General features: G+C 41.5%; 1 protein-coding gene across 1 annotated transcript in view; it reads left to right on the top strand.

Annotated features, from left to right (window-relative positions):
* Positions 1 to 22,825, top strand: part of KCTD8 (potassium channel tetramerization domain containing 8) — a 47,629-nt gene extending 24,804 nt beyond the window's left edge. Inside the window, exon 2 of the mRNA XM_035112412.2 lies at positions 21,630 to 22,825. Coding sequence (XP_034968303.1) covers positions 21,630 to 22,090 — 461 coding nt within the window. The 3' untranslated portion in view covers positions 22,091 to 22,825. The remainder of the gene's footprint in view (positions 1 to 21,629) is intronic.
* The last annotated feature ends 4,298 nt before the right edge of the window (positions 22,826 to 27,123 follow it).

Genomic DNA, 27,123 nt, shown 5'->3' with positions numbered 1-27,123 from the left:
ATGCTGGCTAAAACTGTATTCACACGAAAAAGAAACAACTGAGGCAGCGTGAGGAATCCCACAACTGAAATAAAAGACAGAATGGAAGAAGTGAGGATAAAATAGGAAATAAACTGTTGTGAATCAATTATTTATAGCTTTCTTTCTTGCAGCTAGAAACCTTCTGGTTGAAAAACACTGACAGTTTTAGGTAGCTGAAAGCAAAGGTAGAGAAATATTAATATCCAACAGCTTTATGTATTGGATCCAGAACAATAAGGTTTATATTCAGCATTTTATAATATGTGGTCATGGAAAAGAATGTATAAGACTTCTATACAGTGTATGTTTGAGCTGTAGTCACTGCGTGGAATTGAGGTTTTTTTAAAAATAAAATAAAAATTGAGAGTATTCATGGACTAATGAGAGTGTAAAAATAATTTCCCCATTGGGATGTTTGCGTCTGTTGGTGGGCTAGTTAGTTATTCATTTCAGTGCCTCCCATGTGTCGTGAGAGTGTGCCAGAAATTTAAAAAGCAACACTAAGGTTGCTCTGCCAGTTCCAAGCTGGCGTTTAGCTCATTGGGGGTTTCAGGTTGTTGCAGCATGAGTCAAAACTATGGACATTGCTTGGAATTGTGGAAGACAGTGAATCAGGGAGCCATTAACAGCTCCCCGACACCTTCCCCTAGACACATGGCAAGCTTCCATTTTAAATCCTTCTCACTTGTTCAAGTCAGCTTGCCCACAAGACTAATAATATGTGCAAGAGCTACATGATGATAACTTAGACAATAATAATAATAATAATAATAATAATAATAATAATAATAATAATATATTATTTATACCCCGCCCATCTGGCTGGGTTTCCCCAGCCACTCTAGGCAGCCTCCAACAGAAATATCAGAATACACTAACTTCTTAAAGATTAAAAGCTTCCCTAAACAGGGCTGCCTTCAGATGTCCTCTAAAAGTCTGGTACTTAATTTTCTTTTTGACATCTGGTGGGAGGGCGTTCCATAGGGTGGGCGCCACTACCAAGAAGGCCCTCTGCCTGGTTCCCTGTAACTTGGCTTCTCGCAGTGAGGGAGCCGCCAGAAGGCCCTCGGCACTGGACCTCAGAGCGTTGGAGGTGGAGACGCTCCTTCAGGTATACTGACTAACATACTTCAGTAAATTTTGTGTGATTAGATGGCAATGCACAGTTTACCAGATTCACTCACAAGGCAGCAGGATAGCCTCAAAAGCTATGAGACAGTGGCCAATGACCAGTTTGTTTTTGCCAGAACCCTGGAGGTTCTGTTCTCTTACCTAGTGTCCCTGAGTTCATTCCACAGCAGATATATTGAGCTGGAAGGAATCGGAGCTAGAGAGGTATCTTAGCTGGAGCCCAAATAAAGGCTATGTTGAAACTTGAAGCATAGCACATCTCTGTGGATCAGACAAGGGCAGAAAGCCAACCTTGTATGAGTTATAGTAATCCTGGCTACTCCAGAGGCATCATCATGCCTCCCAAGTGAAGTGAGCAATGTTGCATACACTTCTTCCTTTCTATGCCTAAAGTGGATTCACTAGATCAGGGGCCACCAAGCTTTTGGGACCTGTTGACACATTTGCAACTTGGTGAAACTGTTGTGGGCACTGTAACCATGCACACACCCCACAATCATGCATACATGCGCAGCAACTATACACACGATCTGAGGTGAAACCAGAGTATGGTGGAAGCCCATGTGAAGACCACCTGGTGGAAACCCTTAATCAACAATTTCTAGATCAACTCTGCATCCCCAAATGGAAACCAGAGTTGGAGGTCATACATTTTCTATTACTGGGGAATGATCAGAAGCTCACCAAGTTAGTGGCTAAATATCTCTACCTTATTTGGTTTTTTGTCATCGAAATACACTGCAGATGTCTGATCTCCCTGGAGACCTAGAGATGTGACGATAGACCTCTCTGCCTCCTTTCTTTTAGCAAATGTTTTGTGCCACTGGGGAAGTGGTAATTCTGTATTGATTTGTTTTGGATGTTTGTATGTGATGCCAATAAAAGGTTTGATGACGATGATGAACTATACACACCCACCCTTGCCCCCTGCCTTGTCCAGCAATTAGTTCAGAGAGGAATGGCATGAATCGCCCACATCCTTTTGTTTTGAACTCTACGGATAGAGCAATGTAAAAATGAAACCACCTGGGATATAGACAGAACCGGAAACTTCTGATAAATTCATTTGTTCTGTATATTTTAATATACACTCTGCATATTTTTTCCATAGGAACTTGTGCATAAGCAGCAGCACAAGAAAGTGTCTTACCCACCCGCAAACAAGACCTTGAAGAATAAAAACTAAGCATTAGTAATTTCAGTGCATATGAAAAATTCATACTGCTCGTAATTTTCTTTTAGGATAATAATATATTTATTTTTGGTGTAAGTATTTGAAAATTTAACCTTGGATGTCAGTGGCAAACTTCCAGATGCCTCATCAGGTGTTACATGTACCTAAATTTTCCCAGTTTCAGCAGTATTATATAAACAATTCATGATGATCTTGTTATTCATTCCTATGCAGGTACAGAATGTGAATTTTCAATTCTAAGGCTCCACAACAATGAATTTAATTTGCAAATTCTGTCTGGTGTAAAGTTAGTTCTTTCCATAGACCTATTTACTAGTTGCCTCAAAGCTGAAAAGTGAAAAAAAGATAAATCAGGCAAGATTAATATATAATTTCACACGAATTCACATTTCACATGATAACTTTTATACTTTTTATGTGTATAACACATTATCCAGAGATGAAATACAGAGTTAAGCAAGTCTGGAGACAGTTATGCACATGCTTAACATGCCCATTTAAATTAATGGAATTTTAAAGTCTAAACATCTCCTTATTGAAGTAGACTTAAAGAAGAGATTTATAATTGTGAGATTAGTCTCTTGAACTGATGCAGACTCCCAAGTCATAAAATTTTAGCCTTTAAAAAACATGTAGGAAATACTGCTATTTCAAACTAAAAATATTAACAAAAAAAAGTTCCTTGAAAGAATTGTCATGGTTAAAAGCAAAACTGAACTTGCAAGAGGTCCTCTCTCTCCAAGATGAAAGGAGGCAGAAGTGGGGGTGAGCTGGCACTGCTTGGGCTCATGGAGGCTCATGCACACTATGCTAAACCATGGTTAAGCATTAGGTATGAAATTGGTCATTCCTAGTTTGCACAGCACAGTAAGCCAAACTCTAGCTTTCTCTAACTACAGAAATGTATGGGCTCCTGGAGAGGAATCAACAACATGCGTTGCTCCTTTCTTGTATACTGCCCTTCATCTGTAGATCTTAGGGCAGTTCACATCACAACATCAAATACAATATAAAAATACATGATAAAAACAAGAACAAAAACCACAAAGCAAACAGCAATGCAGTGTAGACTGATTAAATTACTCTGTCAACTGTTTTTACCATTTTCATGTTCCTTCATGGTCCTTTCTTTCACTGCAAGCTAATACTACAAAATAACATATTCTAGGCATTCTTGAGTCATCATAAATTTGCTTTTGCCTGTTTTTATTTCTTAGTTTGCTCTGCTTAAACCCTGCTGTTCTTTATATCATGCATTGTTTTATGTCATACGTAATCTATTTAAATTTTTCTGGGTGGATTTCCTTCACTTTCCCCTATGAATTAATTTGTAATACTGTTTCAAAACTGCTGAGCATGGAGAAGCATAATGCAAATTGGTAAATGCAGCTCAGATCAGCTAGAACTCTTAACGCTGATGGGTTTCAAACCAAACTATCTGGATTATTCCCCTGAAAATAAGAATCTCACCACGTGAAGTCAAGTGAAGTGTAGAATCTGATAAAAAAATTCATCTCCTGTCTGCTGTAAAACCAGATTTTATAGAATTAGGAAAAAGTTAGATGATGTTAATAATGCTTTCTTTCTTGTATGCCCCCCTCCAAGAAAGACCTAAAATTGGGGGGAGGGGGCTGCCTGAACCAAGTAAAATTTTGTTTCCACCTTACTCCACTCATTAATTTTACTTTGCATTCGTGCATTCTGTTTGCAGGTTGTTGTTGTTGTTTCAAAACTTTTTGTTTCTTGTAAAAGTAACAGTCTTGTGGCATGTTAACCACTGACAAATTATTATGGCATAAGCTTTTGAGTTAATTGTTATTTTTGTGGGTGGGTGGGCAAACAGTGAGGCCGGTTGGAAACAAAATGCAGAAAAGTTCGGCATGTGATTATTCCCTCAGACCAGAATATTCCATGACACAGACTTGCTGCTATCGATAAAGCCAATTAACACATGCAGTGTGATAAAATCCATTGTGCCAATTCAACCTGTATTGAACCTCTGCATATATTCTAATTCAGTGGTTTCAGAGTGCATGCTCCCTTTGAAGTTCCTTTGTTTAAGGATGGCAGCTTTAAGTTCTTGGAGGGTGAAACATTTATCTATAGCTTCTCTATGTTGCCAGAGTTGTGACTGACCTGTTTGCCCTATGTAGAATGCAGAGGGCATTAATAGCGGGTGGTGGCATAGGGGCACCTTGAGAAATGTGTATTGTTGGTTGATGATGACATATATCACATTGGAAGGACGTGAATGAACCCCGGATGCTTTGGATGGCATTTTTAAGTCCTGTAATACTGCTGTCAGAGTAAATATGGGGACAGAGTTAGCATCTGGGCCTGCTCCAGGGTCTATTCCCTGTGCCTGTATCCTTGTTGGGTTTGTGTGTGTGTGTGTGTGTCTGTAAGCAAGTGCAGAGAGAAGTGTCTTTGTCCAGGATGGACTGTAGATAATAGAGGATATGGTTTTAAGTGAGAGTGGCCTGTCCTTTTCTTATCTAGTGCTGTCCTTTTCTTATCTAGTGCTGTCCTTGTAGTACATTGTTATGGGCCTTTCCTTCTGGTTTTCTCCACTTTGTTGGGTAAGTATAGTAATCTAAAGAATGCTTGATGTAATTTCTTTTAAGTGTGAGTCTCTGTCTGGTGAATCTGAATGGATGCAGTTGCTGGAAGGTAATCATAACTACGTGCTTCCAGCTTCCACCCAGAAACATCACAAATTCCACTGTCTACAGTCAAGCCCTGGATATAACCACATAACTGAAGAATCGGATCAAAGCCAGATTGGTAGGAAGTGGGTAGAAAACATCGATCGCTGCCATGATAATTGAAAGTGGAACTGCAATTCCCCCGGGAGTGATGGGTTGCAATGATGTGATTACATGGGAAAGTTAATATAAACAAACCAGGATCAAAGTGTATTTTACGACACTGCTTTGCTTAAACCAGGGTTTCCCAAACTTGGGTTTCCAGCTGTTGCTGGAGTACAACTCCCATCATCTCTAACTAGCAGGACCAGTGGTCAGGGATGATGGGAATTGTAGTCCAAAAACAGCTGGAGATCCAAAGTCTGGGAAACATCAGCTTAAACTAACTTCAGTTTGAATAAACCAAACTCTCTGAGTTTGGTCGTTTTAAGGAATTGTGCTTTCATTCTCACCCGTCAAAAAATAGATGAAATTTTAAAATCCAATCTAGACAAGAAATTGTTACTTGGTGAAGACATGGCTGGAAGAGTATGGTGGAAACAGAAGGACTCTTTCACAAAAAATGAAAAGAATAGTCAATAACAGAATTACAGGAGCCATCAAAAATTCAAAGAAATGTAAGCCTTTGAAGAATTAGTACAATATAACAATAAATATAGATTAATACTTTCAGTACAATAATTCTCCAAATTTTAATTAATCTAGGGAGCATTGAAGGCTGTGATCAAAGAGGTATTAATACAATAGACTTCTTTATTAAGGAAGAACAGAAAGAAAAAGGTGAAAGATATTACTTTGCAAATAGGCCAGTTGGAGGAAGAACATAAAAGGATATGCTAAAAGGCTGTATATAGAAAATTGGAAGCAGTGTGGAACCAATTAGATATATCTAAATTGCTTCCAGGTAAAAAACAACAACTCTTATGTTTTCTAAAACTGTGTGTAGTTGAAAAAGGCAACAAACTGGATAGATTATTAGCAGCATAATTAAGAAAGAAGCAACTGCAACATTTCGTGAGGTACGTAGATTATAGTTGTACACCCAAGAGATACAGTAAGTGAATTCAAAAAGATTTTCATTAAACTTTATTCATCTGAGAGCGCTTGTGAGGAAAGTATTGAATCTTTTATGCAGAAGGTATATTTACCTCATTCATTGAAGGACAAAGCTGAGAGTCTTGAAGCTCTGATAGCAATGGAACAAACACTGAATTAGCTAAAAAAGAAAAGAAAAAAGGACAATAAAACTCCAGGTCTTGGAAGTATTTACGGATTAAAATTAATTATACAATCATATTTTACTCTGTAGCTTCCTCACTATTAAAAAAGATGACATTTATCAAAATGTGTTCCGTAAAACATAAGAAGAGGTCAAAGTTATTGTTGTCCCCAAACAGGGCAAAGATTATTCTAAACTTGAGTCCTGCAAGCCTGAAGCATAGCAGTAAGGAATCTCCATCCCATAGGCTTCAATTTGGTCTGCAATGCTATACAGTGGTACCTCTGGTTATGAACTTAATTCGTTCCAGAGGTCCGTTCTTAACCTGAGGTACCACTTTAGCTAATGGGGCCTCGCGCTGCGGCCGCCGTGCAATTTCTCTTCTCATCCTGAGGTAAAGTTCTTAACCCGAGGTACTACTTCCGGGTTAGCGGAGTCTGTAACCCGAAGTGTTTGTAACCCGAGGTGTTTGTAGCCTGAAGTACCACTGTAACTCAAAATCCACACCTACATGCCCTCTGCACATGTGTGGTAGGTATGCAACACTGGAAACAAGGGAGAACTTTCACCGGGAACTGCCTATTGCAGAGCAATCCATACGCCCAGTCTGCCATGCTTCTCTCTTTGTGGCAGAGATCTCCTTCCATTTGGCTCTGCAGCAGAGGTGGAGCTGGCCAGCCAAGGATCCATGGGATCCAGCTACTGGCAGTGTGACTGATCCACAAGGGAGAATAACCACTTTCCACCCTGGCCAGCATGAGGAGCAGAACTTTGGAGGTGGAGGTGGCCCACCCACTGCTCCATTCAGCCCCACTATCACCAGATGGGAATTAAGACTAGAGGAGCAATCCTATCACCTCCTACAACTAAGTAATTTAAGCCCAATAATTTCAGTGGGTATATCCTGAGTGTGATGCAAAGGAGTAAGGTAAAGGTAAAGGGACCCCTGACCATTAGGTCCAGTCGTGACCGACTCTGGGGTTGCGCGCTCATCTCGCATTATTGGCCGAGGGAGCCGGCGTATAGCTTCCAGGTCATGTGGCCAGCATGACAAAGCCGCTTCTGGCAATCCAGAGCAGCACATGGAAACGCCGTTTACCTTCCCGCTGTAGCGGTTCCTATTTATCTACTTGCATTTTGATGTGCTTTCGAACTGCTAGGTTGGCAGGAGCTGGGACCAAGCAACGGGAGCTCACCTCGTCACAGGGATTCGAACCGCCGACCTTCTGATCAGCAAGCCCTAGGCTCAGTGGTTTAACCACAGCGCCACCTGGGTCCCACAAAGGATGCAAAGGAGTATCAACCTTTATAATTATTATGTGGAACTATGGGTGAGATTCAACTAAGATTCATGCACAGAATGAGGCTCACTTGCTCAATGGGACCCACCCCTCACTCTCTTCCACCTACACTCACTAAATCTGTTCTGGAGAGTTGGGGGGAAACAGAGAACAGGTTTAGAGGGCATGTGGGGTGAGGAAAGTCTCATTGTGCTAGCAGACCTCGTTCCCCATATGAATATGCCATTTAGCACTACCTTGAATTCTACTTTCTGTTTTTGTCCTACATAGAAGAAGAAGAGTTTGGATTTGATATCCCGCTTTATCACTACCCTAAGGAGTCTCAAAGTGGCTAACATTCTCCTTTCCCCTCCTCCCCCATAACAAACACTGTGAGGCTGAGAGACTTCAGAGAAGTGTGACTAGCCCAAGGTCACCCAGCAGCTGCATGTGGAGGAGCGGAGACTCGAACCCGGTTCACCAGCTTATGAGACTACCGCTCTTAACCACTATACCACACTGTCTCATACAACATACATACATACCGTACATACATACATACATAAATACATGTGTGTGTGTGTGTGTGTATCAATGAATCATTGATAAGTACTTAACACATTTAAAGAACATCAACACCAAAGGCAGAATCCTTTTAGAGGCTACATTTTCATTTCATTTTAAGGCTTAAGAGATTCCATTTCAGGCCATCTGCTTCTTGTCTCCCTGATTTTCATTGTACATGTCAAGACTTGTCCCTCCTTTGCAATTAGGCTTCTATAACCAATTTTGTTTTCCGTAGATAGCGACATAGGCTGGCTCAAAATAATTCTGATTTTTCAAGGGCAATTCATACATTTTCCTTTGTAAAATGCAAAGGAACTCTATTAATATAAACTTCTATAAGCTTTTATATGTCAGCTGTTTCTACAATCAAGATGCCTTTTTCTCTTGATCTGCTCTGCTGAAAATACTCTTTCGACATTCCAGCACAAGCAATACATTCTTTTACATTCAGGAAATGAAATGTTTGTGGTTCAGCTTACTGATTTAATGGGGAATTTGTTCTAGACTGGTAAAAAGGTTCCCTAGCCTCTGAGACTTTCGTATATAGGTGAGCATTTGAAACTGAAATATTTAATTTCATTTTCAAGTCCAGAAATTTCACTTGTATGCTTAGACCAAAACTCAGTGTAATATATCTGCAGTATTTGTAAGTTTAAAAAGTATTAGGTTCTCCAGTCTCCTGCAAGGGGGTGTAAAAGGGTAGTGTAATTCATAGTATTAGTGAGAAATATTCATCAGAAATACAGATGTTTTAAAGCAAGAAGTGGTATTTTTTGGGGGGGGGGAGTGTTATATTGTAATCCCCCATTGTTTTCTGTGCATATGGCTATGGGTTACAGTATATTCATTCTTAGGCTTGAAAACAAATATTATTCATTTAGAGCAGTTGTTTCCTTAGAAGGTTTTTATGTTTGGAGGAAGGCTTGCCTCTCCCCAGTAGTATCGTCAGATAAAACATTATTCCTATTCAATGTGCAATCATATGCATATTTACTTGGAAGTAAGCCCCACTGAACTTAGTGGGACTGACTTCTGAAAAGACATGTACATACTGTATAGAACTGCAACTACACAGAGCTCCCATGCCTTTGGAATAAAGAAGAAATGGTTCTTTATCAGAAGGAACATCTATATAAATATCTGCTTGCAGTAGCCTAGTTCTTAGTACAGTGCAACTGATGAATCCAGTGGGTACTTTGTACTTTAAAAAGATGTTGTTGTTGTTTGTTGTTGTTGTCCATTGCATTGGTACACAAATTTATCAACAGCAACTCCCAGATTTCTTTCACTAAAATTACGTATGCTGCTTGGAAATATTTTGCCTGGAAGTTTTATTTCATTCAGATGGTATCTACCGTACATTTTGTGAAATAAATAATAATAATAATATTGGAATCAAAGTTGTCACCTTTTTTTCTCATAAGGCTTATGAACCTTTAACAACAGGATACCAGAAAGACATTTAGAACTGGGATACTTTTAGAAATAAATTTCGAAACTGTTTCACACAGCTGTTAAAAGCTTTGGAATCATGCCAGGAAAAGGGGATCTTCATATATGCTTAATATGTTAATTTTAGTTTATTTAATTTAGTTTATTAATTTAGTAATTACATGGGTAGGAGCAGCAGAACAGCACAGGGGGCAGGGAGGGGAGATCATTCCATTGGGCAAGCCAAAATGCTGGTGCTGATGTGCTCCTTAGCTCTAGGCTGAATTCCATCCCATATGTTTAAAAGGTAGAATTACGGTACTTTCATATGCCCTTTTAAGCATCTTCCTTTCTTTCAAAGGCCATAAGATGCAAAATGTAAGGCTCTAATAGGCATTTCCTTGTCTTAATATGAAGTTGGTTTGGACTGGCTTTATACAATGTGCCTGTACTCATAGTGGGGTCTATCATAAATAAAAATGCTTTGATGACTCTTGAGGCTGGTGTTCCCCCCCGCCCCAGGCTCTCAGCAGTCCGAAATGAAGATAAGTGTAAAGCTCCATTTTTGCTTCTCCTGCTGGTTGTTGCACAGAGCTGCTTCCTATCCTTAGTCTTGAGACAGTCTACCATCTACTGAATTCTGCACAGCCTCTTTAAAATGCTTTTAACACCTCTCTAGCAGCAGAGAGTAAGAGTGGTTTGAATCACTTCTGACTTCTACCATAAAGTGCAATTTGTTCTCAGTGATATTGTGGACTCATGAGTGTTTAGCAAAGGAATATGATACGCTACTTGTCCCTGTTTCTACTTACTGTTGAGTGTGGGGGAAGTGGTACCAAAGAGGTTTAAGTGAATGGGTGAACATCATTGTGTGTGCTGTTCAGCTTTTACAGTATCTAAAGGCCTTTAACACACTTTGTTGTACCTATAATCAAGGCCATATAATTCAAGCTTTAAAATATAACAGTTTGATTCCCTGTCCGCTACATAAATGAAATAGAATATGTGTACTGCAAGCTTTAATCAATAGATAGACCTAAGTAGGAGTGGGGAACCTTTGGCCCATGAGTTTAATAAGGTCTGCCAGGTCTTCGAGATTGATCCACCCATTGTGGACTAACCTTTCCCTGGCCTGGCATCAGGTGCAGGATAGTTCAAGATGTGGCTTGAAGCTTGCAACTAAACGAAAAGGATTTCAGAGTGTATTCCTAAATGTCCTGCTTATTGGATGACTGGTATTTGGGGCTCATTGGAGCCAAGCCTGGGCAGACCCTCCAAAGTCTCTCTGGTTAAGCCAGGTATTTTCCAGGTTAAGCAAAAGGCCAGTAGCAACTTCTCTTTAGCAGCCCATGTGTTTTTCTGTTCTTGCTAAGCCATAGTTTGGCTTACTGTATCATGAAAAACAGCTCACATTGGGACATTACCAATCTAATATACTAGTTCATTTTCCACTTTTGAGTTCAGTTTCTCTTCAAAAGCAATTTAATATTGTTTTCCAGAAGCCTTACTAAATGAAATCATATCTAAAAACTCAATTCACATTATCATTGAACTAATAAGAACTGGGCAGTTTAACTAAACAATCACACGTAGTATTACATATAACTATTCCATCAAATGAAGATGCTTCGTATGTTTCCTATACATCTCCTGAATGTGTTATTCACTGATTAATTGGGAATCATGCTGACTGGTGCTGATGAGACTTTGGGTCTAACACCTTCTGGAGATAGCACCCCACCCTGCCTCCAGCAATGTATTTGTTTCACATCAATCAGATGATTTCCATTGCAATTTGTCTCTTTCCTGATTTATGGCTGGGAGAGAGGGAGGGAGCCTATTAAATCAAATGGACTTCTGGTACACGTTTATTGGGATATTGATGTTTTATCACCAATTAGACTGTGTTCCTCATCTCATTATCCTGTTAGCTTCACTTTTTAAAATCACTTTACCATATTGGATGGATGAAGTTTTCTCCGGTATTTTGTGTGTGTGTGTGTGGTTTGGAGAGAGAGGGGGGCAGGGAGGCAGGGAAAGCATGCATAAAAGAAGGAATATTTAACCTTAGAACGAGATGTTGGACATGTGAAGCATTTAAAGGCAGGGTTTGCCAATGTGGTTCCCTCCAGATGTTGTTAGACTACAACTCCCCTCATCCTTGTCCACTAGACATGCAGGGAGGGGCTGACAGGAATAGCCATCTGAAAACTACCACTCTGGATATCCCAGATTTAAAATATAGGTCTAGTAAATGCTAAGTGTTATGTATTGGTTTAATTTGTGTACATGAGTTTCTCTGCTAGTCCTGTAACTACCTTTCCCGCTCTTGGGCGATTCAAATGGGTGCGGTGACAGTTGCTATTGGTTAACTTGTTAACACAATTTGGATCCTCACTCTGATAGGTTCCCACCGAAATCTAAATGTATCCTTTCCCCAACCCCTGCTCCTGAGAGTATAAAAGGAGCTCACCCTTTCCCTCCAGTCAGTCAAGATTCCTACTGCAATAAAGAAGACTGTTCTTGTTATACTTGACTCAGGAGTTTGTGTCTCAGGAGTTTAAGGCATTCCTGGCAGACAACTTCATTAGGGGAGCAACGTCGGCACCGTTCCACCCATTGTCTAATGGACAGGCAGAGCGGATGGTATGGACGGCAAAAGAGGCTATCGCTCGCCTGCTGGAGGGGGACTGGGCAGCCCGAATTGCCTGGATGCTATTTTTGCAGCATGCCACGCCCTGCACTGTCACGGGCAAGTCACCCACTGAACTATTGATGGGCCGTCGGTTGGTCACCATCATGGACTTTGTACACCCGGACAAAAACCTGGTCTGCACCACTTCACATTACACGTGAAGGATATATTACTCAGCGTTCCACTATGTAGAAAACAAGGTATCAATGAGGAGAGTTTGAACATATCCTTCCTGATTGGCCTATATTTCAGTATCTGCCTGCCCCTTTGTTTCAAAGGAGGATCACTCAAGCATACAGCACCAGTCATGCTGTCCCAAATTAATTTGACTATGTGATCACCCGTGTGGCTAGATCAGGCTAAAGACAAGTATTGGAACTTGAAACAGCTTTAATTGCCTACTCCATCTTTGTTTATATGAGTTCAGATGGCAATTTTAAGATAATTTGACTTTTGCTATAGCTGGCACAACATGTCTGAAACTTTGAAGAACTTCTATATGAATCCAGTGCGAGTGGCCATTAGGTGATTAAAAAACCCAATGTTATTAGTATGCTGATGATGATACCCACTTTGTTTCTCTAATACATCAAAATTAAGGGTGAACAGATTATTCAGGAAGTAGAAAGGAGGAAGTAGAAAGGAGGCAAACTTCCTTCTTTCAATTAGATCAGAAGAAAATCACAAGAGACCTCACAATGGCATGGTCCTTGGTTCACCAACAAGAGTAGACTTGAGACCGAATATGGAGAACATGTCAGTAGCAGCAACATAATGCACTTACGGAGTTTGCCATTCACTTGTCCTTTGCTGAATCAGGGTGGTTGTCTTTACAGCCAGCTTTTCTCCATATATGGTTAAATACAAATATTCTTGGTATCTCTGTACCTTATGGCAACACCAGTATTCTTCACTATTTTAAAATCAAGATAAGGTTACTTTTTCTCAATGACAATTGTTTACATCTTCAGGCTGTTTTAGAATTTTCAGGTAGGTAGCCATGTTGGTCTGACATAGTCAAAACAAAACAAAATTAAATTAAAAAAATCCTTCCAGTAGCACCTTAGAGACCAGCTAAGTTTGTCATAGGTATGAGCTTTGTGTGCATGCACACTTCTTCAGATACACTGAAACAGAAGTCATCAGACCCAGTGTATCTGAAGAAGTGTGCATGCACACGAAAGCTCATACCTATGACAAACTTAGTTGGTCTCTAAGGTGCTACTGGAAGGATTTTTTTTTTATTTAGAATTTTCAGTTTATTGTAGAGCTAAAACTTAAAAAGGAAGAAAAAAAATCATACCCAAATGGTATGGAATGAAGATCCTTTCGAGAAGAAGTAATGTTTTCCTGAATGAGTTTCCATTAATTCTAAATGGCTGCTTAGAAGTACTCAGCTGAGGAGTGCTGGTTTACTGCCCTGGCAGTATATCTGTGGCAGTATTCCCAGGCAATTATAACTTTCCACTGGCCTGACCTCCAGTGTGACTGTCCAAGCTGTGAGAGGAAAATAAGGCCAAGTAAATGGAATCTGACTTAACAAAACTAGAGTGAAGTCAGTTTTTGCCTGTTTCTTTTAGTCAAATTTGCTTGGGATAATTAAAGCAGTAGCAATAACCATTCAATCTGTTTTCAGTAGTTTCAAGGATTAAATGTGGTTGTTGGAGGGAGAAAAAAGCTGGTTCTCTTTGTGTATGGAGTTCTGAGATACTCATATACAAGTTCTATTGGAATGTGCTGTGTTCTTTAAGGATTGGATTTCCGCTGCTTCCCCTATTTTGGCCTGTTATTTTCATCCAATGCCCATGGAATCTGCTACTATAAATAATGCTATATCTGTGCCTTCTCATGCACAATTATACATCTGATTTTTTTTTCAGCTCATGGGAAAACAAACATTCACAAACCCTTTTTTTATAAAAAGGAGAATTTTTTTATTTTTACGCAACTGTGTTTTCAGGTGCTGAGTGACTGCACCTCAGGCTGAACCAGTTCCTACCCCACCCCACCCTTATTTATATCTGATTATGTGTTCAGTGCTCATGTTGAATATGAAATGTGCCCCATATTGAGCTTAATGTGGTTCACTTGAGCATGCTGCTGTTAAATCAACTAGAATGTGTCTCCAAGGGTGTGTTTTCTAGGCTACATCTTGAGTGTGTGTGTGGGGGGGGAGCTAACGCTGTCAGGATCACATCCCTGATTAGTGCTCCAATTAATAGTTTTGTTCTGGGACAGCCAAAGGGTATTTGCTTTCTCCCTGTGATGTTGGAAGAGACGCCACAACGAATATTGCCCATGCCTTCTGGAGCTAGTCCATTGCTGAAAAGAGCTTTATTCTGCCATTTTAAGTTGCAAGTCCAAGCCCTCTTCCACCGCCTCCCCTCAAGGCAGTGGATCTGCTTTTGAGTTTGCCATGAGTGAGCAGCTGCGAGGAATGTGGAATGAGAGTTTGGAGACACATGAAGTGATGGTTGACTGCCATGCAGTAAATGCTTCTGAACACGATGGCCTGGGTGGTGATCAGTCACCATGGAGAGATAGTTTCCAGTGCCAATGTCTCTACAGGGGCTATAATGTGTGCTCCAATCCTTGGACCGGGCTCCTATCCGGAAAACTGATAAATAGGAAGTGAAGAGAAACTAGGGATTTTTCTCCATAGTAAGAGTTTCTATTGAATTCTTATGGTGTAAGTTGTGTCAGTAGGTGAGTGCTGTTGTGTAGATAGGGAGAGGAGAAATTCAGGAGCAAAGGGGATGTCTTATGCTGAAAGCAATAGAGATTTATTTACAAGGTTATTCAGAACTGCTGCTGTGCAAAACATTCTCTCAACCAACTGTCCCCCTCCTTATCACAACTTGCCAGCGATAGCTGTGCTTAGCCCTTCATTTTGAGCCCACAGTAGAGCATTAACTTCATAGACCAGGTGTGCCCAAGTCAAATCACTCAGGTCCACATTTATATTTACTAGCTCAATTGCTCCTTTAACCTCATGAAGGCATTTTCATCACAATTTCAACTCAGTTTCCTTTCTCTTTATTTGCCACAGCACAATATAATGGCTTAGTACGGTATCTTTTTTAAAAAACAAACAAACACAACAATCCTATTTTCGCTTAGCATTCTTTACTTCTGTCACTAGCAGAAAGTGTCTGGTGTTGCTCAGGAATTCTACAAAACAAAAAAAATCAGTGCAGTTTTTGAAAACTGCGGTTAAAATCCATGCAGTTTTGAAAGGTTCAACCCACCATTTTGATTCGGAATGGTGTCCAGTAGTATCCAAAGATAGACAGGAACCTGCTCCTTCATCTCAGAAGCCAGCATGCAAAAATTGTTTATGGTATCACAAGAGGTGCCCAAATGCATAGAGATCAGACAAAGAGACAAGCAATACTCCAAAAGGCATGGTAGATTTTACTTCCTGATATTACAGTATTAGTGACCCTGGTGTCTAGGAGCCTGCTGTATGGATATGAGTTCTGTTCAGACCTTTGGTGATGCAGTTGGGGGTAGTGACAGCGTTCATGATTCTACTCCTACATCCGGGCACTGAAATCCCCACATATATATGTGAACAGGGTTTATATTATGTACAGCAGAGCTATACATAATATAGACCCAGGTGGCACTGTGGTTAAACCACTGAGCCTAGGGCTTGCTGATCAGAAGGTCGGCGGTTCGAATCCCTGTGACGGGGTGAGCTCCCGTTGCTTGGTCCCAGCTCCTGCCAACCTAGCGGTTCGAAAGCACGTCAAAATGCAAGTAGATAAATAGGAACCGCTACAGCAGGAAGGTAAACAGCGTTTCCATGTGCTGCTCTGGTTTGCCGGAAGCGGCTTTGTCATCCTGGCCACATGACCCGGAAGCTATATGCCGGCTCCCTCGGCCAATAATGTGAGATGAGCGTGCAACCCCAGAGCCGGTCACAACTGGACCTAATGGTCAGGGTTCTCTTTACCTTTACAGCAGAGCTATGATACAGTAAATTGGGGGAGGGGGTCGAGCTGATGGATTAAAGCCTGATTTAAAGCTGCGTTCTTCAAATTGGGAACATACTTCATTTGATTTGTAACCAAGATTGGTGATGACCACCATGTGGAATGCCAAAAAGGAGTGCTCATTTATTATATTTTTATCTCTTCCTCCAAAGAGCTCAGGGTCACATTATTCTCCTTGCCCTTCAGAGCCCTGTGAGGCATTTTCGTGGTTGAGGCTGAATGAAGCTCAGCCTTTGTGGCTGAGTGATAATTTGAACTCTAGGGCTCCCACAGACACACACACACACACCGACATTTGTGGTGATTTCTGCTTATTATACTGTTTGTGCAGTCATATGTGATCCTACCATTTGGACCTGCAAAGGTTTTGGGGTGGTCACACAGCTTCACTCCCAATCAGTTCATATCCTGCAACTTCCTGCTGGAATTCCGTAACTTTTTATGCCACAAATGTTCTGATTTATTTTTGTCCTGCTTTTATTGTATTACTATTAGAGCCCCTCCAGACAGCAATCATGTAGTAGCATTGGGAAGCATCACAGAAAATAAAGCAGAATAAATCCACCACAAATGCACTATTATTGTGGCAGAATACTGTACATCCACAATAAAACACCAGTCTGGAAAGGTCCCTAGTCTCTCAAGTCTAAGTCTAAAACTGTAATCACTGCACCACAACTGGGAAATTCCTCTCACTTATCATAAAAGTTGTGTGGGTTAGTCTAGCTCAGTTCCCTTGTTAAACCAGGAAGAATCCACGACTCCCAGAAGTTTGGAAGCATTGCTTTAGTTGAATGGCTTATCACTTAGAGACATGGAGTCCTGTTCTGAATGATAAATTGCTTCATTCATTTCAAGTCACTACATAACCAGTCACACACCATTGAGCTCAATGCTATTAAAGAGTAATTTCCCTTATGGGAATTGCACTCACCACAACAGAATTCTGCACAGCAACGTCCTTTTATCCCCAAGTAGAATTTAAAATCAAATGCATCTTCCAGTTTCAACTGCAATCACACAGCTGGCCCTCATTTTAAAATGCCCACAATCCCAAGAACATAATCATGTGCCTGAAAAACTTTAGCATTTACACAAAACTGCCAAATCTAATTATGAAAGTCATCTGTTTTCCACTCAAGCAAGTGAGACGGCACCACCACCAGTGCTAATACCACCAGAGAACTGTAATTATTCTGAGAAACAGCTTTTGTTTGTTTGTTTGTTTGTTGCCCACTTAACATTATTTGTAGTCAAACCTAATGAAATAAATCAAGACAGTATTTTGCCTTTGTCAGCCCTGCCTGGACAGACTCATCACTATGTTTTCTCAGTTTCCCTTTGTTTTTGTTCTCAAACCTATTAAAGAGCTAATTATCACTACAGCAACATTTGTCTTGTGACCTACATTATAGATAGGGTTACTTTGAGGTTTCTCTTACAACTCCCAGTTATTCTGTGCAATCCTCTTTCAGCCATAGGCCTTCCGAGTGGAAACACCTGCATGTTCATCCAGAGTTGAACATGTTTCAAAGATGTAGCGAATGCCCAGGTATTTAGGACACTCTTGTTCCCTGTAGAAGGATCATAGAATCATAGAATCGTAGAGTTGGAAGAGACCACAAGGGCCATCTAGTCCAACCCGCTGCCGAGCAGGAAACACCATCAAAGCATTCTTGACATATGGCTGTCAAGCCTCTGCTTAAAGACCTTCAAAGAAGGAGACTCCACCACACTTCTTGGCAGCAAATTCCACTGCCGAACAGCTCTTACTGTCAGGTAGTTCTTCCTAATGTTTAGGTGGAATCTTCTTTCTTGTAGTTTGAATCCATCTCCATAGGGCTCCGTGTACTGCCACTTCTTCCCACTCTCCAGTCAAATCACGCAGAAGGACTTGGCAGGTAACAGGAGGTCTGTACTGGCCACCCATGTCCTCATCCAGCTCTCCCCCTCTGTGTTGCTCAAGTTGCTCAAGATCTAGATCGCAGCAGCTCTGCACTTCTCCTACAGAGAAGGCAGACTGGGTGGAAATACAGAAAGCATGCGTAGACCTTCCAGTTCCTGGAATGTTCTTCCTCACGATGCTTCTGCACAGGCTGAGGTAGGGAGAGAGAAGAAACTGGCCTCTTTTGAGCCTTATAGGGATCTCTGTGGGTGTTGTGCTTGTGTAAAGAAGCAGGTTTATGTCCTCATTGTTTGCTTAATTATTACACTAAATGCTTATACTATTTGCATAATTTGGATTACATGAGATCATGTCTATGTACAATCCTGTCTCAGTCAGTCATTGTGGTGCAGTGATCTTGATTTGATTCAAGATATAATATTTGTACACTTTTCCAACCACTGCTCAAAGCGGCTTGCAATAATCACAATAGCATTAATAACAGCAAACATTGCAATCGCTATAATATTACACACAACAGCATATAAATAAAGCAGGCAACAACAAATCCATCAAAACAAGGAACACAATTCAATAAAGGCATAGCAACTCAGAGTATTGCCAGAAAACTTCCTAATCGCATGGAACCTTATTCCAGAACAACAAAAAATGGATTAGCTGTGTCTTGTCAGTTATTAAATGCATTGTTTTGCAACAGCACAATGGATGGAAGGTGCATTCCCTGTATGTGAACTACAGACACACAGAACTATACATTTACAAAACCATTTTTGTAACGCCTTTGAGTCAGTAGTAGCTAGTAGGGCTGGGCGAGATCTGGTTTTCAACATCATGATATATCACTAGCTAAATATCATATCTTGGATATCTTGATATATCATGATATATATCTGCGGTGGAGGGCCTTGCTGGGTCTCCCTGCAGTGGCAGAGGGTCCTGCCATAACTCCCCGTGGCGGTGGAGGGTGTGCAGCACTTCCCCACTGCAGCATAGGGCCTTGTCCCTGTGGCAGTGGAGAGGGCCTTAAAATGTAAGGAAGTAGTAGATTTAATAAAAATATTAAATAAACTTCCATATAATATATTTAATATATTTTCAACTAATTTAAGAGTAGTTTAAGTGATTTACTAGTCAAGTTGCATCTGCTTCCCCACCCAGAGGTCTAAACGGAATCTGTGCATGCATAAAGTTCAACTAAACTTAGTACTGTACTAAGTACTAAACTTAGTACTGTACTTCTACTTTCCTGGGAGTAAGCTTCGTTGACTTCAGTAGGGCTTGCTTGTGAGTATACATGCATTTGCTTGCACTGCTTACCAAAAAAACACCCTTCCCATCATTCTCACATAGTACCCAACCTCCCATTTCAGCATAAGGTAGCCAGCAAGTCTTCTCACCTCCAACCCCCCCCCCCCCCAAGCAAAGCCTTCATCCCACCAGTCTCTCCCTTTTTATCAAAGCGAGGGAGCAAGGGCAAGCAAGCAAGCAAAAAGATAGTCTCAAATAAATAACCAAACAACCCACCCTTCTTTTTTGATATGGAGGAAAGGTATTTAGGGGGAACCAACAACATAAACACCACCTGAAAACAAAAACAAAAACTCTTCCCCCTCTTTTTTCACTGGTGGGGGGGTGTGTGTGAGAGGAAAGAAAGAAGTGCTTTCCACTTTGTTTACTTTTCTTTGCTTCCCTATCCTCCTGGATTGTTAGCAGGCTCTAAGTGGAAAGATACTGGTGAAACTGAAAGAGTGTGCTGGTTTGTGCTAGGGCAGGGGTCCCCAGACTTACCGAGCGGCGGGCCGGTGCCCGCCGCGCCGACCGCGCGGTGGGCCGGACTGCAGGGGAGTGCGCGCGCAGCGGGCCGGAGGGCGGGGGAGTGCGCACCCGTGCGCATGCGCACACGCACACGGGCGGAAAAAATCGGCGAAAATCGCTTGTGCGCATGCGTATGGGCCTCCCCCGACCCGGAAGTGCACCAGAAATGACCTCTTCCGGGTCGGGAGAGGCCCGTACGCATGCGCACAAAGGATTTTCGGCGATTTTTTGCCGATTTTTCAGATCGCCGCTGCGCCGCGCGCCGTGAGAGCGGGCGGCGGCAGCGGGCGGCGGGGGTCGTCGCGGGCCGGATTGGAAGGCCGATTGGGCCGCATCCGGCCCGGGGGCCGTAGTTTGGGGACCCCTGTGCTAGGGCTTATCATGATTTCTTATTGGTTAGGAGGGAGGAGGGTGAGAGCAAACAAAGCTGGAAATACAGTGCCTGCAAATTACCTGCAAATTACCTGTAAAGTATCGGTTCCACTGAGCTACCCCCTGGGAAGCTGTATAAGGATGCTATTTCAATAGCAGTATTCAACAATATGGTGATTTATCACACATCCCTAGTAGCTAGTGGTCCGTTTCAGATGTTGTTGGAGGAAAATGATTATCTGGACCCATTTCAGTCTGACTTCAGGCCTAAATTCAGAGCCAAAGGGGCCTTGATGCACTGAGGACCTGTAGAACTTGTTACCAGAGAGAGGTATTAGTTCAAGGAAGGACCAGAGAGATGAATATTCAAAGCCTCACGGTCACAGAGCTCAATGGGTGACTAAACACTTTCAGAGTTGCTATAAAAGTAACATTGGGAGCAGTGCCATTTTTCTAGAAAAATAGGTGCCGGAACTCACCACGAACACCTCTCTTGTTCTCTTATAATGGCAATGGCGCCCACCTGAGAGGTGCCGGAACTCTGTTCCGGTGATTTCTGGCTGGAAAAAAAATCCCTGATTGGAAGGAGAACAGTGTTCACTCTGAACTCTTTGGCTAAAGGCAGGAATTTTTAAAAATATATAATGGGTAGTCAACGTTACATTTTACCCAGAGTAGACAGATCGAAATTAATCAACTGGCTGAGTTAGGCCCATGAATTTCAGTGGGTATACTGTGAATACTGCTCAATGTACTGTAATATTAAGGAGTATGGTTTTCCCCATAGCTGCCAAGTCTCCCGTTTTTCGCGGGAAACCCCCGTATTTTAAACCATTTCTCGCTGGCAGCCTGGATTGGAAAAAATCTGGACATGCGCAGAACCAATTTCGGGTTCTCTGCCCATATCTGGGCACCAGAAATTGGGCACAGCGGCACCGGAAGCCGCTTCTGAGCATGTCTGGACATGCGTAGAAGCGACTTCCGGTGCCGCTCTGCCCATGTCTGGGCACCAGAAATCGGGCAGCGCCGGCACCGGAAGTTGCTTCTACCCATGTCTGGAAGCGACTTCTGGTGCCAGCGCTGCTGATCCCGGATTTTTCTAACCGGGAGTTGGAAGGTATGGGTCCCCCCCCATAAATTTTCACCCTTCTTTTTGGCCTAACAAGCCTACAAATTAGCTCACAGTAAGAAAACACAAATCAGTCTGTAAACAGTCCTGTTGTTTATGGATTATTTATTTAGTTAATTCATTGCCTACTCATACTTTTTCTCTCCCCGCCCCTCCTTTTATTAGGACCACCACAGAGGACAGCGTCTCCCAAACAAGACCACGAAGATAAGAAGCACGAAAAAGCTGCGGACAAAGGAAGTGAGAGTGGGACTTCCTGCAATGAGTTGTCCACCTCTAGTTGCGACAGCCACTCTGGGGGCAGCACTCCCCAAGAAAATGCTGCCAGCGCTCAGCAATCTACAGGGCACCAGCCAAATACTCTAACATTGGATCGGCCCTCTAAGAAAGGCCCAGCACAGTGGATGCCTCCACCAGACAAACGCAGGAACAGCGAACTTTTTCAGACCCTCATTAGCAAGTCCAGAGAAACAAACCTGTCCAAAAGGAAGGTATGTGAGAAGCTAAGTGTTGAAGAAGAGATGAAAAAGTGTATTCAGGATTTTAAAGAAATCCATATTCCGGATTATTTTCCTGAACGGAAACGCCCATGGCAATCTGAACTGTTGCAAAAATATGGGCTATAGTTTTTTCAGTATTTTATGACTTGTCGGTGGTGCATTTGATGTATATTAAGTTGCCAGTTTCTACTGATGTAGTTCTTTTTGATCTACTCATTGGAGTGATTCCTGCTGCTTATTTCTTGCTGTGAACTGGATGTTGGGTAGGACATGGGTTGACCCTTTTTTTCCCTTCCCTTTTTCAAAAAGGAAGTAATAAAACGAAACTAAAGCATTATGGATTCTTTTTTAATAGATTAAAACGTGCATGATCAGGAAATTTTGGTTTTCAAACTTCTCATTTGTGAAAGAGATATATCATGAGATCATCATTCATCATCCACAATAGCAGTGATACAAAATTCCACTGGATGGGGCTTATGATAACAGAATTAAACATGAACACTATTTAAAATGTTAATGCAATAAAGCAAATGTCTATTTTGCATGAGCACAATAGTTGACAAGTAGATCACAAAAGAGCAAGAGGTTTGTCTGCTTGGATAAATATTTTGTTCAATGCCAAGACAATCAATGTAAAATGTCTTTGGAATTGAACTTTGTGAGGATTTGTGTGTGGCTGTGTGTTCGTTTTGTAAGGATGGTGTAAATATGCCTTATACTGTTTTATGATTGCACCAACACTCATCTATTAATGTTTGTCAGGACTATTTCTGTGAAATGCAACACCAGATTGTGAAAACTGGTTTCATAGTCTGAAAAGTTTCTGTTTTCATGTTAGCCAACAAAGCTGGAAAAATAAAAAAGACCTAAACATATTTATTAAAAGGGGCCTACTGTTAAGATTTTTTATTTATTTATTGCTCTTACATTATTATTAGTCTTTTGTCTGCATCTTCTAGTAATTTTAAGGAGAGCTTCTGCAGTGTTCTCATTATGCTCCTACTCTGCTTCCAAATTGCAAGCAACACATTCCAGCTGAAAATGAATAATGCTTGGGGTATGGGAGTTTTAATTAAAATGTTCAATAGAGATTCAATGTGATTGGGGGGGGGGGAGAACAATGTTATTGATTACTACTCAGTACAGTAGCGATAAAATCTCAGCCAAGAGCGCACAATGAGAATTTGAGTTGACAAGGAAAATAATACTTCTGACAACTGTTGTGAAATTACTGTTAAAATACTAAATTTAAGATGTCGTTAACAAGGTACACCAGACCAAAGGAACTATTTTCCCAGTACACAAAAGCTAATATTCATCCGTAATGACACAAAAATAATCTGATCAAAAACAGGCACGCTTGAGATGAATGAAGAATTTGCAGAGACTTATGAAATATTGTTGATTATTAGATTTTTATACACACCAGCAATTTGTCTTCTTTTGTCTGATGCTTTTCTTTACAGTAGTAACAGCATCTCAGCTAATTTGACAAAGTGGATCACATCTGTAAGGATTGCTTGGTGCCCCACGTCTATACTGAATAATATTCAGGCATTCAAATCTTGTAGCTCGATTCGTTCACTGAATAAACTTGTTTCAAAGCATGCTGTTTCTATTTGGGTCAGTTCACACATCACAGTGACTCCCATGTGCTTATTTCAGGAACATGTTTGTTGGTCAATGAATTGTTTAGCCACTTCCGCGCCTGCGACGGAGGTGGGGTTGTGGGCTGCCCGACTGTACCATCGCGTAGGGGCTGCAAGCTCAGCCCCTACGCAATGGTAGGTTCCCGACTGCGTCACCCCCCGACCAGCCAATGAGGTCGGTCGGGGCGGGGCCACCAACTTTAAGCACTCTGCAGGCGGGAAAAGCTCCCTCTTTCGTCCCTCTTCGCCGGAGCGAACAATTCGCGGTATCGTATTGTTATGTGGCTGTGCGCTCTCCACTGCCCACCTGGGAAACGGGTTGCAAAGTTTTGGAAAAGGGGCATTTTTGCTGGGTTTTTAAAAGGGCCGCGATGGTTACCCCCAATCAGCTGGGAGGCGGGTGCTCGTTACTGTAGGGGAGCGTGTTCTGCATGGAGCGTGCGTGGGGGGCGAATTTCAGAGCTCTCCCCTCTGTGGGTGTGCAGGCTTGGTGGCTGCCCCTTTTTTATATTGCAGTGCTCGGGTAAAAGTTCTGTTGTTTACAGGCTCGTTCTCTTATCTAACCTTTCCGATCGGCTGTTAATCCCCTCCGACAGTGCTCCCCTTCCCTTTCCTGCAGAGTGTCTGACTGGGCTGCTGAGATTTCAGCTTCTTTCCCTCCCCCCAAGCTCCCTTTAATTGCATGATTGTGCTTGATTATCTTTAATGCTTGGTTTATATTTTTTCAGCATTACTGAGCGCTGCAGCTAGCTCCTGCCTGTGCTTGCTGCCCATAGCTTCCCTTCCTAACCCACCTTTCCCCCCAACTCATTCATCCGCTGCTGCCTTTCAGCCTCTTTGGGAGCCCTCTTCTTAATTCCCCCATCGTTTCCTTTAATTCCTGCGTTCAGTTTATTTACTCCCGGGCGCTGGAGCATGGTTCCTGGCGTTTGTATCGTTGTCATGGTTACAACTCCTTGCCGGTCTCCATTTTAAGTGTGGCCACGTGGCCTGGCAGCAGCGGCCATCTTAGGAGAGGCACGCACTGTCCCTCCAGTACTGCAGGGCTGTTTGGGGATTACTAATAACAAATTGCAATTAAAGAAGCTGCAATCTACAAGCGGGCTTTGCCTTCAGTTCATTTGCTTATTGGCAAGTTTTGCATGCCCGTTGGAAGTAAGAAGGGATTTATTTTCATGTTCCCCTTTACTATCTTTACACTTATCTCACAACCCCCACCCCCGCATTTTCTGCAGCTATAACTTTGAGGCAGAGGGGTCGTTAGGACCGGCACTTTCCACTCTGCCTTTCTGGTGGCTTCGTGAGCCTTTAATTGCTCTATTTTCGAGGGCTGCAACCTTGTTGCTGCACCAGAGGATGCCTTTTCTCTCTGGGCATTTTCCGAGCCAGCAGCGGTAGTTGTAACAATGTTACATTGTCCCCGTAACTCAGCAGGCTACTTCATTGCTACTTTGTGTTTCTCTTATCTGTGACTGCTACAAGTGTTATGTTGCTGAAAGTTTGCAAGCTGTGGTTGTGAAACGTAGACAGCAGGCTGCTATAGATTTATAGCTAGCATCCTTACGTATAACCATTCATTATCTTTAGTTGTCCCTTGCATTAAAAAAAGGGGGGGGATACCTTCAAATTTACTTCATAAGATTTAAATATTGCATTTATTGGTGCTGCTTTACCACGGTGACCTGCACATGTAGCCTAGATCTGCCAACCTTAAGATTAAACTAACATAATTTGATCTTACAATAACCAGATTTATAATAGGTGTATTTAATTTATTGGATTGTCTTTATGTGGAAACTAAATAACTGTAACTGTGTCTTTAAGTAGGACACTCTGAAATCATTTCAGTCCTGATTATAGGGAATATAAACAATACTGAACTATGCTGGAGGTCTGTATTGTCCTCTTTGTAATTAAAGAAATATATTTTTGGTGAAAGAATTTAATGGTACAGGGTCAGGGTTTTTTAATTTTTAACACTTAAGGGCTAGCCTAGCCAGCGCAGGAGGTGCGTGAGTAAAATATTCTATTCTACTGGTGACCATGCCATTTAATCTTGAGTCATCCTGTTCACCTGCTGCCTATCCGAACTCATGACCTTGGGATAAATACCTTTATTACTTCAATTATGTTTTGGCTAATTGGTGTTGCCTGTTCACACAGTGGGCATTATTCCGTTTGATTTTTCTGCAGTTACTATAAGTTAATAGACATTTTGAAAGGGGCTGGTGGAACCAATTTTCCACAACTTAATTTACATGGAATTCATTACGTTCAGTTGAAGGCTATTTATTTGCTTTTTCAAATAACTGAATTTAAGCTTTCATTGCTTCGGTGGGATACATTTTTCGGATCCACTACTACCTATATTGTTCCTGACATAATAATAATAATAATAATAATAATAATAATAATAATAACAACAACAATAATAACAATAATAATAAAATAAAATAAATGAATGAATACTTAAATAAAACTCACTCTAGTTTAAATTGTCCTAATTGCATTAACTGTTTCGGCCTGTTTTAGCATTAAGCCTGACACTCTCATTGCATTCATTAGTGTCGCTTTCTTTAAAATAACTGAATTTATTTAAGCGTTTGTTGCTCCTGTGGGATACATTTTCGGATCCACTACTATCCATATTGACATATAATAATAATAATAAATGAATATTTAAATGAAATTCACTTTAGCTTAATTGTCCTAATGGCATTAATTTTAATCATACGTTCTCTTTTGCTTATATGTACGCTTCCCTATTTTCGGCTGCGGTTCAGTATAAACAATACTGAGTTAGGGCGCCGCCCTTTAATGCATTGCTATTGTGGTAATATTTGCATAATTTATATAATAATAATATTAATAATTTATTATTTATACCCCGCCCATCTGTCCGGGTTTCCCCAGCCACTCTGGGCGGCTTCCGACCAAATATTAAAAACAGTACAGCATCAAACATTACAAACTTCCCTAAACAGGGCCGCCTTCAGTTGTCTTCCAAAAGTATGTTGTTGTTGTTTAGTCGTTTAGTCGTGTCCGACTCTTCGTGACCCCATGGACCATAGCGCGCCAGGCACTCCTGTCTTCCACTCCAAAAGTATAATAATTGCTTATTGCCTTGACATCTGCTGCGAGGGCGTTCCACAGGGCGGGTGCCACTACCGAGAAGGCCCTCAGTCAGGCTTGCCTAGGCCAGTGTACACTGTACTGTACCAGACCCCCCCCCCATCTTGAATGCTCTGTTGCATGGTGCCTATAATGCCAAGGTTGCAATTTGATCCCCATGCGGGGCAGCTGCATATCCTAGGGGGTCTAATGTTTTTTGTTTTTTGTTTCCAAGCTATGCCTTTTGTTTCTAAGTGCTCTCTAACAGTATATATTTGTAACTGGGACATCATATTTCATGCTGCTTCAAAAGCTAGGTGACCAGAGGTATCAGTTATAAAGGTTCCGGTACCACTAGCAGCTTATTGAGGTATGAAATTTATCTTGTATAGTATA

The sequence above is a fragment of the Zootoca vivipara genome, chromosome 9 (genome assembly GCF_963506605.1).
Source record: "Zootoca vivipara chromosome 9, rZooViv1.1, whole genome shotgun sequence".
Lineage (NCBI taxonomy): Eukaryota > Metazoa > Chordata > Lepidosauria > Squamata > Lacertidae > Zootoca > Zootoca vivipara.
Note: the sequence above shows the minus strand (reverse complement) of the source record. Positions and strands in the feature narration are given on the sequence as shown.